The 18507-nt window shown below is 38.7% G+C and overlaps 1 protein-coding gene across 3 annotated transcripts in view; it reads right to left on the bottom strand.

Annotated features, from left to right (window-relative positions):
• Positions 1 to 18021, bottom strand: part of cfap74 (cilia and flagella associated protein 74) — a 58592-nt gene extending 40571 nt beyond the window's left edge. Inside the window, exons 1-9 of one of the 3 annotated variants that reach the window (XM_031904865.1) lie at positions 17936 to 18021; positions 14254 to 14375; positions 12981 to 13074; positions 12151 to 12297; positions 9734 to 9832; positions 6845 to 6949; positions 6237 to 6410; positions 3735 to 3845; positions 2357 to 2459 (exon numbers count right to left, since the gene is read on the bottom strand). In XM_031904865.1, coding sequence (XP_031760725.1) covers positions 2357 to 2459; positions 3735 to 3845; positions 6237 to 6410; positions 6845 to 6949; positions 9734 to 9832; positions 12151 to 12297; positions 12981 to 13074; positions 14254 to 14365 — 945 coding nt within the window. In that variant the 5' untranslated portion in view covers positions 14366 to 14375; positions 17936 to 18021. 3 annotated transcript variants of the gene reach the window in all.
• Positions 18022 to 18507: the final 486 nt, after the last annotated feature.

The following is an 18507-nucleotide window of genomic DNA, read 5'->3' as shown; positions in this document are numbered from 1 at the left end:
ATAAGGTACTTCGGGTGCTTTCTGTGCAGCATTTTTATGTAGTCCAGAAAACACAACTCTAAATTGCCCCACTGATATTTCCCAGGGGTCCCCAACCTTCTTTACTCATGAGTAATATTTAAATATGAAAAAAGATGGGGAGCAACACAAGTTCCTAGAAGGACTGGCAGACTACAGGAGGCTCTATTTGGCAGTACATTAGGCTGATGCCAGACGTGGCGTTTTTACGCTGCGTATTTTCTAATTCTCTCGGCGGCTGAAAAACGCACGATATCATCATCCATAGAAATAACTTAAACAGTCTGGATGGAAAACACACTATGCGTAAATACGCTAGAAAACGCGTTACCACAGACTTTTCATGTGTTTGCTGAAATACGCCGTTATTTGCACAGCGACCTATTCCTATGTGTACACAAAGGCAGCTGCCAGACCTTGCGGAAATACGCAGCGTTTTTACTATTTTGCACTCGTAGTACCATGGGAAACGGGATTTGCTACGTCACCTGTACTAGGCTGAAAAACACCATAGTCAGGAGCTGTGTGGGTTGTGCGGCATTTTTAGGCTGAGAAAATATGCAGCGTAAAAACGCCACATCTGGCATCAGCCTTAGGTCTTTATGCCTCCAAAACTCCAACTCTGGTTTGAGGCTGCTGGGAGCAACATAAAAGGGGTTGGTGTCCAACATATTGCTTGTGAGCCACTGGTTGGGGATCACTGATATTGCCTGATTGTGCTAGCGCTGGTCAGTAAATAGTTGCCTGACAAAATGTACAATTCGAAGTGTTTGTTTATGTGGGGATGTTAACGGGGCCTTATTGTTCAATTCTGCCCCATGTAACATTATCAGTAATAAGTGGACAAAAGCAGTTTCACTGTTCTTTATTAAATCGGCCCCTAAGTGTCAAAGTTTACTATAGAGTTTACTACAGAAAAATTCACCCACTTTGCTGAGCATTTAAAGCATTCAAGAGATTATTTTATGACCCCTTTATATATTTATACATAGTTTGCATATTCCCTCTTAAGCACCTCTTCTCCAGACCCATCTTATACAGTCTTAGTTTATAACTGAAACTTTACATGCACTTTACCAGCTTAGTTACCCTTATTTGGACTCTAATTCAAAAATATCCCATTTAAGCACTGACTAAAACTGTACAGCATATTCTAGATAGAGCCTTACCAGCACTCGGTAAAATGGAAGAGGGACCCCCCCTTCACGTAAATCTATGCCCCTTTGAATACATGGTTTTCTCAAAATCTTCCATTTCACCTACTCTTTTTCTCTCTACTTTCTCTGGCTCGTGATTTTTCTTTTTGCTTTCTATTCTGCTCTTTAAATTTAGTATTGCCTTGGTTATTTTGCTTTATCTTACATTGTGCTCCATTTTACACCTCTATATTTATAATTCTATTAATTATCTTAATGTATTAAATGGAATGTACAATATTTAAATCTCTTCAATATTTTACTATGTTTATTAACGGTGAATCAGCAGATCAACAATATTTAAATTGTACAATATCCTTTTTGCCCATCGGACTACTTGCCTCTGGCCTCCCATATATTCTGTTTTATGTTTTTGTGAGGTTGTATGGGAATTAACATAGGATATTAAAAAAAAACAGGTAGCTGGAAGGCATATCAGAATATAGGCCATAGGCCTAATCATTGGATTTTTTTTATTATTAGTACACAGCAAGGATATAGATGTACCTTTTTAGATTTTAGGTATCTATACTTAGGTATCTATACTAGCTTAAGGACTGTGGCACACGGGGAGACTAGTCGCACGCGACAAATCTTCCTTGTCGCGGCCGACTAATCTCCCCGAAATGCCACCCCATCGGCGAAAATGTAAATTGCCGGTGGGATGGCATATGCGGCTTCACGATTTCCCCGAAATCGAGATTTGTTGCGGGCGACTAGTCTCCCCGTCTGCCACAGCCCTAAGAGCCATTTCTCTGCTGATAGAAAACTTCCCCTGCCAACTCCCATTCTTTAATTGGAAACACCTAAAAGCACCAGTAATTTCAGCCCGAGGATGCTCTCGTGAGTGTTTTCAGGTTGAGAAGTGGCTCTGTCAGATGTTTCCTGTTGAACAGGAATGTGGTTTCTGTACATCTCTGCCAGCTGAAATACACCTGCAGAGTCCCATCAGCATTGCTCTAGCCGCAGTGATTTGTTCTTGCTATTTTACACTACAATGAGAGTTGTGAAGGAGCTCTGCCTAGGAAATTTGTTTTTAATTCAAATTTAAGATTCCGTAGATCTTTCTAATTTTCCAATTATTTGAAGAATTTCAGCAACAGCTTTACCTATTCCATATTAAAAACAGTATTTTAGCATACCCTGTTTGTAGAAATGCTGTTTTTAAGAGAAAGTACTGATTGCATCCTCCTTTCCATTTCCTCTCTGCTCTTCATTTCTTTTTTGTTCTCTCTCTCACGGATTCTGTGAATACCAAGATTTGTTTATTCAGATAAGTATGAAACACCAATACTTTGGATTAGGCATGTAAAACTGGAGTTCAGGAGGCCACATGTGACATTTCTCATGCTTTGGGGCCCCAAATATTCACAACTTTTTAAAATTACAGTTATCCAAAGTATAAACAGAGTTTTTAAAGACACCTGATAACCTGCATACTGCCTACATAATCACAGTGCATTTTTTCATACATTATAAAATGATATAAAAAAAGGTAAACAGTATATGTGATGTAGCATGAGCAGATGAGCAATGTACACTTGCAAGGTGTACTAGTGCAGCAAGATTTTTGGGCTATATGGTTCATTACATCATTTGTGATATCCATGTAAGGTGCAATTATAGAGACTGCACAGCAAACTATCATAAACCTGACCATTAAATCATGACCTTTAAATCACCTAATAAATTATTACTGATCAATGGCCAGCAGAAGATATGATCAGCCCATGGTTTTAATCCTTGGTTGAATCATAGCTGCAGGATTCAAAAGCAGGTGATTCAGATGAAGCTTGTAATATTGCCATACCTCCCAATATCTTTAAAATGAGGGACAAAAAGAAATGCCATGCGTAGCCACGCCAAGTTTGTTACCACACCCCCTAAATACTACTTCCATTTTTTAAAATTTGGCAGGTTATGTAAAGTATGAACACATTTCTGGGGGTTTTGGGGTCTTGTTTTATGTGTTATTACAGTTTTGCTAAAGAAGGTGAAATTGCCCTTTAAGATGCAAGTCTCAGTCCCCCCAAGACACCTGTTTAGCTTATTAGTTACAATTGTATCTAAGTGCAGATGGTGAGTATTCTGTGCTCTCTGCCAAAAGCTACTTATCTAATTAAGTTTGAGAAACTTTGTATTTTTTTAGGGCATTCAGTGCAGGAGATCAAAGAAAAATGAGGGAGTTTTCAAAAAGAATCCAGGACTGCGGGCTGAGCTATTAAAATCAGGACTGTTCTGGGAAAATTGGGACAGTTGGGAGGTGCTATTGCAACCACATAATATTTAGCCTTTACTCCCCCCGAATACCCCACTAAAAGGATTGCTTATTTGTGACATTTACTATATAAATCCTTTTCAATGTTGCTATTACTATTTTTATTAACCCAGCCACTTGGTGATGCAAAACCCTCCAGCACAATATATATTTTTAAATTTTAGCATTGCAATTTAGAGGAACCACACAAGTTACAGGCAAAGAGCAGTAGAAGCTAAAAAGTATAATGTTGAGAAACACACCTTGTCATTGTTTCCTTCAGAAACTGAACAGCAGTCACATGGTTTTTCTGGGCATCCTCCATCACCTTCCGATACTGTACTTCTTGCTCCTTCAGTCTTTTTGTTTCTCGCCTAATAATATACAAGGTGCTGTTAAGAAATTCATCTCTGCATTAATGTAAACAGAAAATAAACACTCTAAGGGGCTGATTTACTTACCCACGAACGGGTCGAATGGAGTCCGATTGCGTTTTTTTCGTAATGATCGGTACTTTGCGATTTTTTCGTATGTTTTGCGATTTTTTCGGATTCTTTACGAATTTTTCGGATCCAATACGATTTTTGCGTAAAAACGCGAGTTTTCCTATCCATTACGAAAGTTGCGTAAAAAGTTGCGCATTTTGCGTAGCGTTAAAACTTACGCGAAAAGTTGCGCATTTTTCGCGTAAGTTTTAACGCTACGAAAAATGCGCAACTTTTTACGCAACTTTCGTAATGGATACGAAAAACTCGCGTTTTTACGCAAAAATCGTATTGGATCCGAAAAATTCGTACAGAATCCGAAAAAATCGCAAAACATACGAAAAAGTCGCAAAATGTTCGTTTTCAAGTCGGAACTTTTCCAATTCGGGTCGGATTCGTGGGTTAGTAAATCAGCCCCTAAGGCTAAGATTTGAATAAATTGCTTCTACCAATATTTTTACACAGTAGGAAGGCAGTTCATGTTTGGTGTTAACTCCCTGCTTGCTCCCTTAAGCTGTGGTCTGTCTTACAAAACTTTTCCCCACAAACTTAATTTACAATGATAATACTGTTTGCTGCAGGGAGAAGAATGCAAATTTCACACATAACACACACAACACCACAGATTTTCTTTACCCTGATTTCCCAATTTTGAATCAGATGCATTATTTTTTTCAGATAAAAGGATATACACACTACGTACATAACACTATTTTGTCAATTCATATGTGAAAACACTAGTATGGGAATATTGCCATCTAGTGATGGCAAGAAACACTAAGTTAAAAAATGACTATGTATGCAGAGGCTCCTATATAGAACTTAACATAAAGTTAGTAGTAATATAAAGATATACTTGATATTTTACCATGAGAAACAGCAGAAATGGTAATGCAGGTAGGTGTCTAAAATAAAGGGTGTTTGTTTTTCACATGCTTTTATTTTCTGTCACTTAAAGTTAGGTGTAATTAAGGTGAAACCTTGTTTCATACGATATTCGGGGCATGTATGGCAGTTCGACAAGACTACCAATATTGTCATCTCGTCGATCAGGCGGGTTAAAAGATTTTGATGGGGAGCTGGCAGGTGGAGGCAGAATTCCTATTGTTTCTACCTCCATATCTGACGATTCCCCCCTGAACGTAAGTGGGGGAAACAAACTATTTTTCCTCCGACCAATGGTCACAGGAAAGATGGTAATTGCTACGTGTATGGCCACCTAACACTGGCAGTTGTTTACCGATTAATGTATATGGCAAGTCATACTGCCTACAATTATCTTACATTATCTTACATTCCTATGTTTTGTCATTTCAGGACTGGCTGCTTAAAGCTTAAGCCAATTTGCTGGACAAAATACACATCTGATCTGAAGTTTTGCATGCTTAACTGAATGCTACTGTGTGCTACAAATGGCTATTTCTTACAATCACTACTGCTACTTTCAAAAACAAGTCTGCTTCTTAGACAGCCATAGTGAGGCTAATACCACACCTGGATATTTGTGTTTGTTACCTCCTAAAAGTCATGTGCGCTCCTAGTAGAGATTCCCATTATCAACATGGGGAAGTACATGGTTTGATTTTGTTGCTGCTACTTTTCTGGTAAAAATTTGTGGCTAGAGAGTACTGATAAATAACTTTTTGGGATTAGCTAGAGATTTCCTACCAGAACAGGTAACAGTTATGAGAATGACTCTGGTTTGTTTGTCCTATTGACTAACTGCATACCGAAGAGCTACACTGTGTTTGCAAATAAGAAACATAACGCAATCTCAGAGTTAGTAATGTAAGTAAGAACAATCTACTAAAATAGCTCTGGCTTGCTTACTAATTTAAAGGAGAAGGAAAAGCTAAGTCACTTTGGGGTGCCAAAATGTTAGGCCCCCCCAAGTGACTGATGCCCCTGTTCGGAGAAAACAGCACCAGCCGGGGTAGCTGCATACAGCGTCTCCTCTTCCGTGTTTGCACTTGCGCATGCGTAGTAGAGTGAAAAGCCGAACTCTAACAAAAAAGTCAGCTTTTCATTCTACTGCACATGCGCCGGCCCAGGGATTTTGCCGGAAAAGCGAACACAGAAGAAGGAAGCACTCACTGCCGGTACCCCAGGCTGGTGTGGTTTTCTCCGAACAGGGGCACTAGCCCGGGGTGCAAGGTAAGCGATTAAAGTCACTTGGGGGTGCCTAAGTATTTGGCACACCCAAGTGAATTAGCCTTTCCTTCTCCTTTAAACCAAGAGCAGCCAAACACCACTTTCTCTACCAAAAGAGCCTCAACTCACAGTTGCTCCTTCTGTTTCTTGCGCTCTGCAAGGGTCAGTAAGGTTTTCTCGTCCTGAGCTCGCTGGCTTGCTCTTTCTTTTTCCTGCCTTTCCAGTTGTTCTTCATCTTTTACCAGTCTCTCGCGAAGGCTATCAAATTTCCCATGCTCCACTTCAATTTGCCATAGGTCAAACCTTTAAAATAAAAAGTAGGATGTGCAGTTCATCAATGGATTAATTGAACAGTTATGTCTTATGTGGCCCCACTTCAAGTCACTGGCTGATTAACAGGTTAGAGAGATACAAAAGGGGAAGCTGAGTTCTGGCTATTATGTTAGACATCCATTCACTCCAGCTTTTATAGATTTTGGCTAACTAACTATATTAAAAACAATTTTTATATTTGGACAGTTATCCTATTTACCCAGTTTAATTTTAACACTGAACTGCTCCTTTAAGAACTTTCCCATCAAGTCCTTATTCCCATCAGTCATGCCTCCACGATCATGTACTCTCCAAATCTAGGTCATGACTTAAGACTACTGCCTGGCTGTTTTATAAAGACTCAACGGCTATTAATTTTTATAACTTGAATTTCCTTCCAAAAGCTGTCACTGTAAATCACTCACTCGTTCTCTTTCAGCATAGTGGCTAATGTAGATGCCACGGCTTCTTCATTGTCTAACTCTGTGCAGAGACGTTTATGCACAGCTTGTAGGCGGGACACAGCAGCACTGTAACATTAAATAAGGAGAAAAAGAGAAATGTTCAGAAAGTAAATCATTAGAATGTTGCTATATAACAAAATTTTTAATTGTCAAAGCACTGTAAAGAACAAAAGTACATCTTTATATCTATTATATCACATCTATCACATCACATATCAAAATCTACCCTAACATTTTTAGGACTGTGGATAAACACAGCCCCTTTGCTGACACAAGCCTTTCCCTGTGCCTGCACCCGGAGCCATTGCGACAGCCTGGGTGTTGGCAAACGGAGCAGATATTGGTTCTGAAATGCATACTCTCGGATTTTAGCACCAAAATCTGCTCCGTTTCCCTGCACCCTGGCCAATGCAATGGCTCCAGGTGCAGGCACAGGGAAAGGCTGATGCCAGCAGGGTCTGCTTCTCGGCCTGGGTTTATCCACGGTATGTATATTTCTATCCACAACAACGGCTCAGTTAATAGGGCTCGTTCACATACACAACTGAGAAAGTAAAAATAAGACATACACTGAGTGTGTATTAATATTATTCAGAAATGTACGTGCATTCACAGATGCTCCTTTTCATCTTGCAGTCCTTTAGATGATGAATTAAGTGAAAGTGCACTCAATAATGCAAGAAAACCCTAGAATTACAGTAAGCCTGGACCTGGATATAATTTCAGGGTGCCCTTAGCATTTTTCATCAATAGCTGCAATTGACTTTGGCCCCAAATGAATTGGACTCTAATGCTGTTATTGAAGCCGTGAAGCATGCCCATTGCAGTACATTGGTAAATATTTATATCTATGGAACAGCAATAATATTGTGGAGATTACTATCCACATCATACTACTTCTCTCCCTTTAAATTACATGAAAATCATACTTTTACTAGAAAATAACAGAACTTTTGCATTTAAGACTACAAGGCCTAGGTCTCCCTTGTTGTCACACCCAAAGCTTTTTTATTGTGTTTATAATACTTTTACAAGAAGGCGTTATAACAACTTAGTTAGGGTGTGCCACCTGTGAATAACTGAAAATTAAATTCTCTAAAGTTGTTTAGCCTCACAGAATAGTGGTGCTGTTTAATTGTTTTGCCTATTGAACATAAACCTGCTGATAGAGGTAAATCATGTGTGATGTATGTGAGCTGTCCTCAGTGATCCCCTCTCCCTGCTGCTGAATGTTATATAAAGGAGGCTTTTTTTTATTAAGCATTATAAGAAAAAGTGTTGTACTTAGTCATAAAGCATTCTGGTACTGCTGTGAGGGACAAGTGAGTGAATGCTTGAGCTGTTGCTCTCAAATGTTAAAAAAAAGTTAACATCCAGTACTCTAGAGCATAGTAGAACTATACAGAACCAAATCATAACGAATTGCAGTTGTTTGTTATTCAGCACCATAAGTTGAAACTAAAGTATTGTAAACTGACAATACTGACAAAACAGGAGTCCACCCTACGGTGAATTTAATGACCAATAGGTAAATCAAGATCACAGCACATCCAAGTAAGTGGATAAAATAGTGTAGTGGAGCCAATACATATAACATACACAAGGTCTGATGTAGTGCTGGGCGGTATGACCAAAAATTTATATCACAGTATTTTTCAAAATTAGATCGGTGTCACGGTATTTGACGGTATTTTTTTTCCCAATTAACATTGGTGGCCAGGGCCCCTAAATATTGCTATTGAGACAATTAGTATTTAATCCACAGGGAACAAAGTTGAAAATATGGAAAGGCTCATGTTGGTACAATTCCTCAGGGGTTCTAAATCGGTATATGAAGCACTGCTTCATGCAGTTCTGTACTTAGAATGTGCAATTTTGGGAGGTTTGTCCCAGTGAGGCGCCAGTAGAGGGAGCATACAGCCCCTCCACTAGTCCAAATGTTCAAAGCGACAGAAAGGATTGAGGCCCGAGCCGCTTCTGTTGCCGCTTCGGGTTGCGCCCCGTGCGTATTGACGTCACGTATGCACGGGGCGCAACCCAATCTTCACCGGTATGCCGGTATTTAAAAAATGAATATCAGTTTTTTTTTAAAAAAAACGGTATTCGGTATATGGCGGTATACCGCCCCACACTAGTCTGATGCATCAGTTTAATGTTTAACATTCCTTACCTTTATATTTGTAACCCCTATTTGCTGTATTAGTCAATATGTCCAGCTAGGATAGAACATGGGGTACAGGATGGGCCTTCGCAATATAGAAGGTGCTATAGGGAGGGTGTTGTATAAATACACCTCCCACTGCCGTGTGTATGTGTAAAGTGCAAGAATTAAACAGGTGGAAGCCAGGAGCCTTTGCTGATGAACTAAATAACAGGTTTATTGATGCAAAAAACGTAAAGAGGCAGGGTTCAGCGAATATACTCACAGACCATGAGGATTTATAGCAAGGCAGATGGTACAGATAATATAGCAGACCAGTTAGGCACCACTGTGGAAGGACTAGGCATATTAACCCTATGGGTGCCTACATATTTTTCAGCCTAATCTGTTAAACTAGAAATGGGATTTCTGCTATTGCAGGTGTGTGAATGTGATGTAACCATGAAGGCCCATAAGGAGATTTTACATCCCTAGAGTAAACACCAGATTCTGTAATTATCTTTTACTGCTGGATGATAGGCAAACATTGAAAATGTAATTATTCACTGAAGATATACAATAGAAGACAGTTCCACAGGACTATTTCTTTTTTGGTATTAGGTTTGTGTAACTGCAAGAAAAAGGCTGCTCTACAGAACTTTTTGCAATGCAGGTGGGATCAATTACTTTGAGAAGCCTGTACTACTTACATGTTGTTAGTCTCTTGCTCTACCACGGTTTCTCTCTCTGCATTATTTTTTTCTTGTTTCAGAGTCTGAATCCTTTCTCTACATGCAGTCAGTTCTTCCCTAAAGCAAAGGCAGAAGATAGACGTAAATATGTTTCCAATAGTTATCAGGGTATAATATTATAGTTCATAGCTATAATGTTAAAGGAAAAATAACACTAAAAATTTTTAAGTAAAAAATCTATTCTACCCTGCCCCAATAATTGCCCTATCCTGCTATACTTCCCCTGCATCGTCATATCGCCTTTTTCCAAATGACCGGAAGCCAAATTTTAACAGATATTTTCTAATAAAACATTCAAAATAATAAATGGTTTGCAGAATCAAATACGGTACCTTCTTTCTGCCTGTTTAGTAATTGTTAAAGGAGACATATCCTATAAATATTAAGAATGTACCAGTGAATTAGAAGGATTGTGCTAAAAAAGTTGTGTGACTGATTTATTGAGAAATTCCCTCAAACCCTCACTAGCCCCGCCCATCTGTGTCACTTCCTGCTAGCTGAATTCTCTGGATGAGCTGGGGTACCGGCGGCCCTCCGTACACTGCACGGTAGGATAGGAACCAATCAGCAGCTAGGCTGACCTGATAGGGAACTGAAGCCTGTCTGTGTTTGTGTGAGTGCAGGGCTGTGATTGGCTATCCCCCTCCTACTGTGCTTCTGGCAGGGACCGTTAGGACACCCCCACTCTTCATTTCACACTGGACGGAGAAGTGATACGATCTATAGGGAGCTCCAATAAAGGGGCCATTTTTACAGAGAGGATTAATTTTTAGCACAAAGGGAAACCAGCACCAGATATTATTCATAATTGCCTACAAAATTTGCGTTTTTACCATTTATCTAATATGTCTCCTTTAAAACAGATTTTTCTTACAAGCACTGATAAATCATAATTGACATCTGAAAACAATGACATATTCCCACCATCAAAGTTTCCGCAAGTAAAAAGAGAGACAAAAGGGTTTATTTAATAACACTAAGTGCAAACTGGGAGGAAAAAATTCCCTTTATTGTATCCATCTACAGTATAGGAGCACCATGGACCAATCTGCTAGAAGTGCGTGCTTTCTTGAAAGAGACAAAAGGTGCCTCAGTTTGCATGCTCAGCTGCCTTGAGCAGTACAAAGCTACTTTTGTAAGATCTTGCATGCAGGGCCCTCTACATATTGTCTCCTAAACTGTTATGTTTTGTATTTGTATCCATTTACTCTGTAAAATGCTGCAGGGCATGATGGTGCTAGAACAATAGCAATATTGTAAATGTAAACATTTCAAACATGCCCCACCCCTTAAATTGTAAGGAATACATGCCCAAATATACAAAATGTATTATACCAGCACAAATCTTTCTACCTCCTGTACCAAGAGCTAAAATTTGCACTGGTCTAACTGAGTGCAATAATTTTAGAATTCTGGGAACAATATTGCATTGTGGTCAGTAAATTTGGCATACTGCAAAAGCTGAGGGGGTAATTTTTAACCTTCTGATTTTTTTTTCCAATTCTGATTTTTAGCGCTAAAAGTGGGTGGAAAAAAAAATAGGGCTAAAAATCCGAATCCAACAATTCGCCAGATAAAAGTTGCCGAGATCATGTAGAAGTCAATGATAGATGTTTTGCGACAACGGGGGCGACAATTCGGAAAGGTTGCAGCATTGCCAACTTTTTTTCCGCTCTGACTTTTTCAGTTTGGATTTTTTGGCAAATGTCAGACATTCATGTAAGTGAGTTTAGCTGAATTTTAAAAATAATAATTAGAGTTTAGTAAATGTGCCCCTTAGGGTTGCTTTAAAGGTCTGCCAAAATATAGAACTATGGTTTGTAGGATTTTCATATTAATATGACAGGGCTGCTGGGTTTTACAGTAACAACAGTACAGTTTCAAGTAGATTTAAGAGACTTCTTGGTAATGAAAATTTTAGTTGCAGCTGGCACATGCTCCCATCCAATATGCCTTTCCTTAATCCAGCTGCACATAGTTGCATTTGCAAATCCCAGTAAATGAAAGAACACCTGTCCCAGCTCATCATTAGAAATATTAATCCCCCAATGTATTTGCACCAGTTTATCACATTCATGCCATGCACTACCTTTTTCCCATCCTCACTTACAGCACCCTGGTGCCACACCCCATATATTTTACAGTTTTAGGGTGTACATTTGGGAGAAAATATACTATTAAATAATTCGTAAAGGGTACACGTTTAGAACAGTAACCCATAGCAACCAATGAGAATTTTGCTTTCCGTAGTCCAGCTGATGCTTACTGATGACAACTAATAGCTGATTACTTTCTAGTGACTCCTAATAATTTATTGTAAAGTGATTCTAGTTTCCTGAATTTGGGGAATGAAATATAGAAAAAAAATTACAAACCTGATTTTCTGAATCATTGATTCCTTTTCCCTGTAAAGATTGTCCAGCTGGTTTAGTCTGTTGCGTAGACGGAAGGTCTGCACTTTATCTATATAACCGGTCTTTTTCAAAAATCTCTCTTCGTCTGTAGGATACACCTCATTTTCACTAAAATAAAAAATTAGATTTTCACACATTCATTAACATAAATATAATTATGCCCAGCATAAGAAGAATCAAAATGAATAAGTAGCCCATGGTCTAAAGAATTTAGACTAAGATAACTGATACTCAGCACTGCTGATTAGAAGCAAAGGAAGTTCTGTGTGAAGTAGTACTACTCCAATCATAGCTGCTTGGGTCCACGAATACAGCGCCAAAAAATGTATTTGTTTTTGGAGCAGACCAGGCCAACAAAGTATTGAATTACTATTTATCATATGTGATTGCACACAGAAAAGCAATATGGCACCTCCTGTTCATAAGCAAAATAAACTGGTAAAGAATGATTTACAGTACAGTAGGAGAAACAGTATTTGTATACACAGCATATTTTTCCATTAAGAGCATCTGATTCTAATACCTCTTAGGAGAAGCATCCTGCAAATGAGCAGTAAAAACAAAACTAGCTTTTTTTCTTGTTTTATAATTTAAATGACAGTCTGTCCCTCTTAAGATAAGAAAGGGGTAAGAAAATTATATTATCTAAATGTAATCATATGTGTTTTGAAACTTCTGTTTCCCTCTGCTATCTATTTTCTCTATAAAAACTATAAAAAATAACAGTAATCATACACCATTCGTCCTATGAACACTGAGTAATATGTGTATTTCTCCGCCTTTGCACTTACCAGCTAGATTCTGATTCATAGCTGTCACTTATTTCGTGAAAAAGCTCTTCAGATTCGCTTCTAGCAATTGTATACTCAGCATTATGTTCATTTTCTAATATAAAATAAAGGCATAAAAGAAAAAAACATAAGGATTTGACAGAACAGTAACATTACAGTTTAAGATTATACCATTTTTATATGTTGCAAAATAAAACATGAATATGCTTCAGAAATGCACACTTTTAACCAAATTATAGTCCCAGTAGGATGCTTTAAGCTGCCAGCAAAATGTGCTTGCAAATAGATGCATCACATAGGTACATGGCACAGAAAGTTTTAGGTTGCGTCTGTTATCAAATACATGTAGAGAAAATATAATCAATGCAAAACAGCACAGACAAATAAGCAAAGGGCCCTACCTGAAAAAAGTTACAATGGACCAGGGACATGACTGAAACAAAGCAGGCCAGGCAAGGTCTGAGAAAACTGTGAAGAGGGTACACCTGCCTGCCTACACCTGTCCAGTAGCTGGTAATTGTGCTGGCTGGAATGGGAGATGAATAATAATGAAATCAGCAAAAGCTTAAAAAAGGCCCTAGGCTCCACCTCAACAGTAAACAAGTTGGAATAAAATGAGGTGTAACACTTCCAAGCAGAAGATTTTTTGTGTCTTTTTAAAGGAACAGTAACACCAAAAAATGAAAGTGTATAAAAGTAACTAAAATATAATGTGCTGCTGCCCTGCACTGGTAAAAGTTGTGTGTTTACTTCAGAAAGTCTACTATAATTTATATAAATAAGCTGCTGTGTAGCCATGGAGGCAGCCATTCAAAGGAGAAAAGGCACAGGCACATAGCAGTTAACAGATAAAACACTATTGTATTCTACAGAGCTTATCTGTTATCTGCTATGTATCCTGTGCCTTTTCTCCTTTTTTCAGCTTGAATGGCTGCCCCCATGGCTACACAGCATTTTATTATATAAATTATAGTAGTGTTACTGTAGCAAACACACCAGTTTTACCAGTGCAGGGCAACAGTGCATTATATTTTTATTACTTTAAAGCTCTTTCATTTTTTGGTGTTACTGTTCCTTTAATATCCTAATGCTCCAATGTGCCTCAATAAACATAAACAATAGATGATGCCGAGCAAGGGTGAGAAAAATACCACAAATTTTCAAAGAAGGACACAAAATAGTTAAAAAGGAAAAGTCCTAACTGCAGACAAAGCCAAGCGCAGCTTGTGTGTTTTCTAGCACATTCATACAAGTACATCCATTTATTATTTACCCATCATCTGTTCATTTCCATCCAAGAAGTAATCATCAAGATCTTCATCTTTTTGCGTTAACAGCATGTCTGTTTGTTCAAGGAGGTTGTCAGAAACAGTAAACTCTTCCATAGTTTCTTATCTAAGGGACATAATTTAAAAAACAGATGAGTTTGCATTAATACCATACAACACAAATACTCACTCAACTTGTGCTGATGCTCCAAAACCATCTCACAGCATCATTCTTTTCATTTCTGGCATGCAAAGTGTATAATACAAGGTGGGAGGCCAGCAGTAAAAGTCAGAAAGGGTTAGGATGACTTTTGATATTATTAGGGAGGTTAGCCAAAATGACCAGGGGTAAGGACCCCTGAACAGTTTATTAATACATGGAGTAAATATTACTGCTAATGCACTAATGCTGTGCAAACCAGTTTTTTCAATGGAAAAAGGCTGTGGCATGGGATGTGTAGCAGATGCTTCAATAATTTGAAATCTATTTATCTATCTATTTCCATTTCTTCATTAAACTAGCAACTTAAGGAGGAGCAGACCCAACTGGGGAGTCTGTGACCAAGGCCCCAGTGAAAAAGAGCCCTAAGAGAGGTCAGCCGTTAGTGAGGTTGGGGACCCAGTGAATAGCTAGTGGTAGTTGAGCTCTTGTTATAGTACACTCTAGTACAGTGGTTCTCAACCTGTGGGTAAAACAACCCTTTCACAGGGGTCGCCTAAGACCATCGCAAAACACATATTTACGATGGTCTTAGGAATCATTTTATGGTTGGGTGTCACCACAACATGAGGAACTGTATTAAAGGGTTGCGGCATTAGGAAGGTTGAGAACCACTGCTCTAGTAGTAGGGAAGACAGTTTGAGCTAGAGCAGCCTGAGCTAAAATTTAGAATCGATAGATTGGAGATGATACTGCCTGTTAGTGATTAGAGATCATAGTTGAAAGAGATTCAGGTTTAAAGGATTTTCTTGGAAGTTTCACTAGAGGTGTTCCATGTTCACTGAATGGTGTCACAGGGGTGATGTGGGATTCTGCCAATAGGCTATATTGAGGGGAGTATCAGTGCTCTGCAATTGTATATTGCTATGACCACTTTACCTAAACTTTTAACTCCATCAGTTCTGCTACATGAGTTTAAATAACTAATTAATGATTCATTGTATACTTGATAAACATCTGCCATTGGTTTAGGAACTCCTGGCATCCAGAAACAGGGTGTTAGCTTTAGATGCACTACTAAATTTTATAAAAATTATTTTAGAAGTTTCGGTGCTCATTATAAAGGGAAAAAACCTTGGGGAAGACCCCAAGTCCCAGGCACTTCAGCTAACAGATCCTATAACTGTATACTATTACACCACAGTGGTAAAAGAAATTGTATTGCATTAGAAGCTATTTTTTGCTAAAACTATAATGTAGAAAAGGTCACACAATTCTTGTAATGACAACAATTGTGCTAGATAAAATGCCACATTGCAAGTAAAAAAGAAACCTGCTCTGTGCCAATATTTAGCACTTTACATGCATAACTATTTCAGTAAGTGAGCCTTTATGTGTATTTACACATATTTAGCTGTGTGTACAACACTAATTTGTGGGCACAGGTATAAAAAAAATACACAGACTGATAAATGTTTTTGCAACAAAACACAATCACCTGGTGCCTTCACTAAATAACTCCATGTCACATTTTATGTCTTCTCTTTTATATATGCAGTGTGTTGTTCTTTCAAATTTCCCTCAGACCATAAGAACCTTTAAAATCCCAAAGTTTTAAATAAAAAAAGAGCTATTGAAATATAGATCATGTATTTTTGCAGTAGCAATTAAATACCTTTTGGTTCAGTCTTCCAGGTCCTAGTTTTAAAATCCTGAGTTCTATAAAGAGCTTGTGATGGAAGGCGAAGAACGGTTGCCCCCGGCAACACAAACAGCTCACACGTCTGCCGAAGCCAAAAAACTACACTACCCAGCTTGCACTGCGGCTTTAACCCAAACCATGGTAGTTTTCCCTCAACCTTCTCATAGAAAGTGTAACTGTCTGGTTGCGATTGTTGCGAGTTATGCACTGCCATAGTTACACAATCCCAATACAGTTTAGCATATGCTGAAACAGCAAAGGATTCCACTCTTATAAAACACACTAACATACAAATAGAAATCCCTAGTAGCACATTTCTGGTGACCGTGTAATGCATACATTTTGCTACGTATTAACATTTGCGTGCAATGCTGCAATGATTTTCTAGTCACAGACATTTGAATTGCCGGGACAAGAGGCGGAGACATCGACCCACACAACAGCACAATTGCTGCCTGAAAACTACACTCCCCAGCATACATTGCAGCTCTCACATAATCTCTTGTTTCGTTTGTAATTAAGAATCCGGAAGTGTTTCAAAAGTTTTTTTAATGTCTTAGTGTACATTACCGTTATTTACATAAAGCTTGTAGACCAATCAGTAATGTGCTGCTTCTGTATGTGTGTAATAGTTTATTATGTTTTCTAAGCAATGAAAACGCTCCCTAAACAAAGGAACCAGGCAAACCAGTTTTGTTGCAGGTTGAACCATGCTGAACAGGTGAGAAAAACCATGGCACAAGAAAAAGAAGCTGTAAAGAAGGAAAAGATTTTCACAACACAGACAGGAGCACAGACAATGCCAGCCAAAAACATTGGTATACCATGGATGTGCCACCACAATTAATTTAAACCTAGTGGCAGGTAAAGCAGCTGGATTAAAAATTCAACTGCAAAAACAGTGGAAAGCTCCCCTTACTTAAGGCCATGCTTCCCAAGAACACCAATTGCAAAATGAGCCCCCAATACTTTCTTGGCTTCCTAACAAACCATATATTTTAAGGCCATCGCTCACCACAAAATGTGTTGCACACAAAGCATTTTTATTGGAAAAGCATCATTCTTTTTACTTATTCCAAGTCACAAATCTATCATAGGAGACTATGTTTCATACTAATTATCATTGTTGCACACAAAAAGTGAAATTAGAGGGAATGTTGTGTAGGGACCCTTAGGGTTAAGCTCCCCTACCTCTTCACATATTCTACTGTTACTAGGCAGAGTCCTATGTTTGTACTATACTTATACCCTATTGGTTAGTTTGGTTGTTCACACCCCTTGCAGACTGATATAGTGTCTGGCAAGGAGGCCCCAGAAGCCATTTTACCTCAGAGAACACCATACCCTCTGGAGAAGTCGGGGACAGGGCCCCCTGTGAATGAGGTCTAGCAAGCACAGCAGGTCTGTCATAGCACTTTCTAGGAAAGTGACATAGTGAGCACTAGTAAGCAAGGGCAGTTTAATAGCCCCAACAAATGAGAGTTAGTTCTGGGAGTATTTCTCCTATCCGGCAATGTTGCCTCAGTGTAGGGCCACGGAGTAGTGATAGTGACAGGTTAGAATAAACGCTGATCCCTACTCACCCGGAGGACTCATATAATAGAGGTTAATAACCTAAAGGAAAAGATATCTTACCAGGATACCTCCGCAGGGGTATTAAGCTGAAAGGTGTATTTACCCTGCCCAGACTATACTAAGAGGTGGGATAAAACGGTGTACATCCTCTCTTCTTCCTCAGAGTGTACTGTCAATTAACATCTACCTCTGCCTGTCACATATCATAGTTAAACAGCAAGAACCTTTCTGGCGTCCATATTTACTACACCTGCAGTACACAGCTACAGTGAGTTGTAGTCTATCTACACCCTTTGCTCCGCATGGTCTCTTCCATATAGCGAAGGCCCATCCTGTCTAAGAGAGTCGACTCTAAGATAGAATGACAGGCCTCTTTTATATGCTAGCAAACAGCTGCACTCACCTTAGGCAATTTTCTGTGGTGCAAAGTCTCCTAGGCATATGGCAGCACCCCAACAATGTATAGAACAAAACAGAAATAGAGACTGCACTCAAGCAAAATTTCAGCTGGGGAGCTTACCCCATTTATTATACCAATGTACCACACAAAAAAAAAAATATATATATATATAAAGGGTGCTGCACACACAGGGACTTGATACAAAAGAAAAAGTGTTTTTATTAAAAATAATGGAATTTTTTCAATAAAAACACATTTTCTTTTGTATCAGGTCCCTGTGTGTGCGGCACTCTTTCTATTTTATTTTTGTTTTTGACCTGCACCAAGGGCATTTGGACATGTATAGTGTGCTCCTCCCTGTGTAATATATATATATGTGTGTGTGTGTTTTAAATACCTTTGTAATTTTTGTTTAGATCTGT

This window comes from Xenopus tropicalis, chromosome 7 (assembly GCF_000004195.4).
Source record: "Xenopus tropicalis strain Nigerian chromosome 7, UCB_Xtro_10.0, whole genome shotgun sequence".
Taxonomy (NCBI): domain Eukaryota; kingdom Metazoa; phylum Chordata; class Amphibia; order Anura; family Pipidae; genus Xenopus; species Xenopus tropicalis.
The sequence above is the reverse complement of the archived record's forward strand: the minus strand, read 5'-3'. Positions and strand labels throughout refer to the sequence as shown.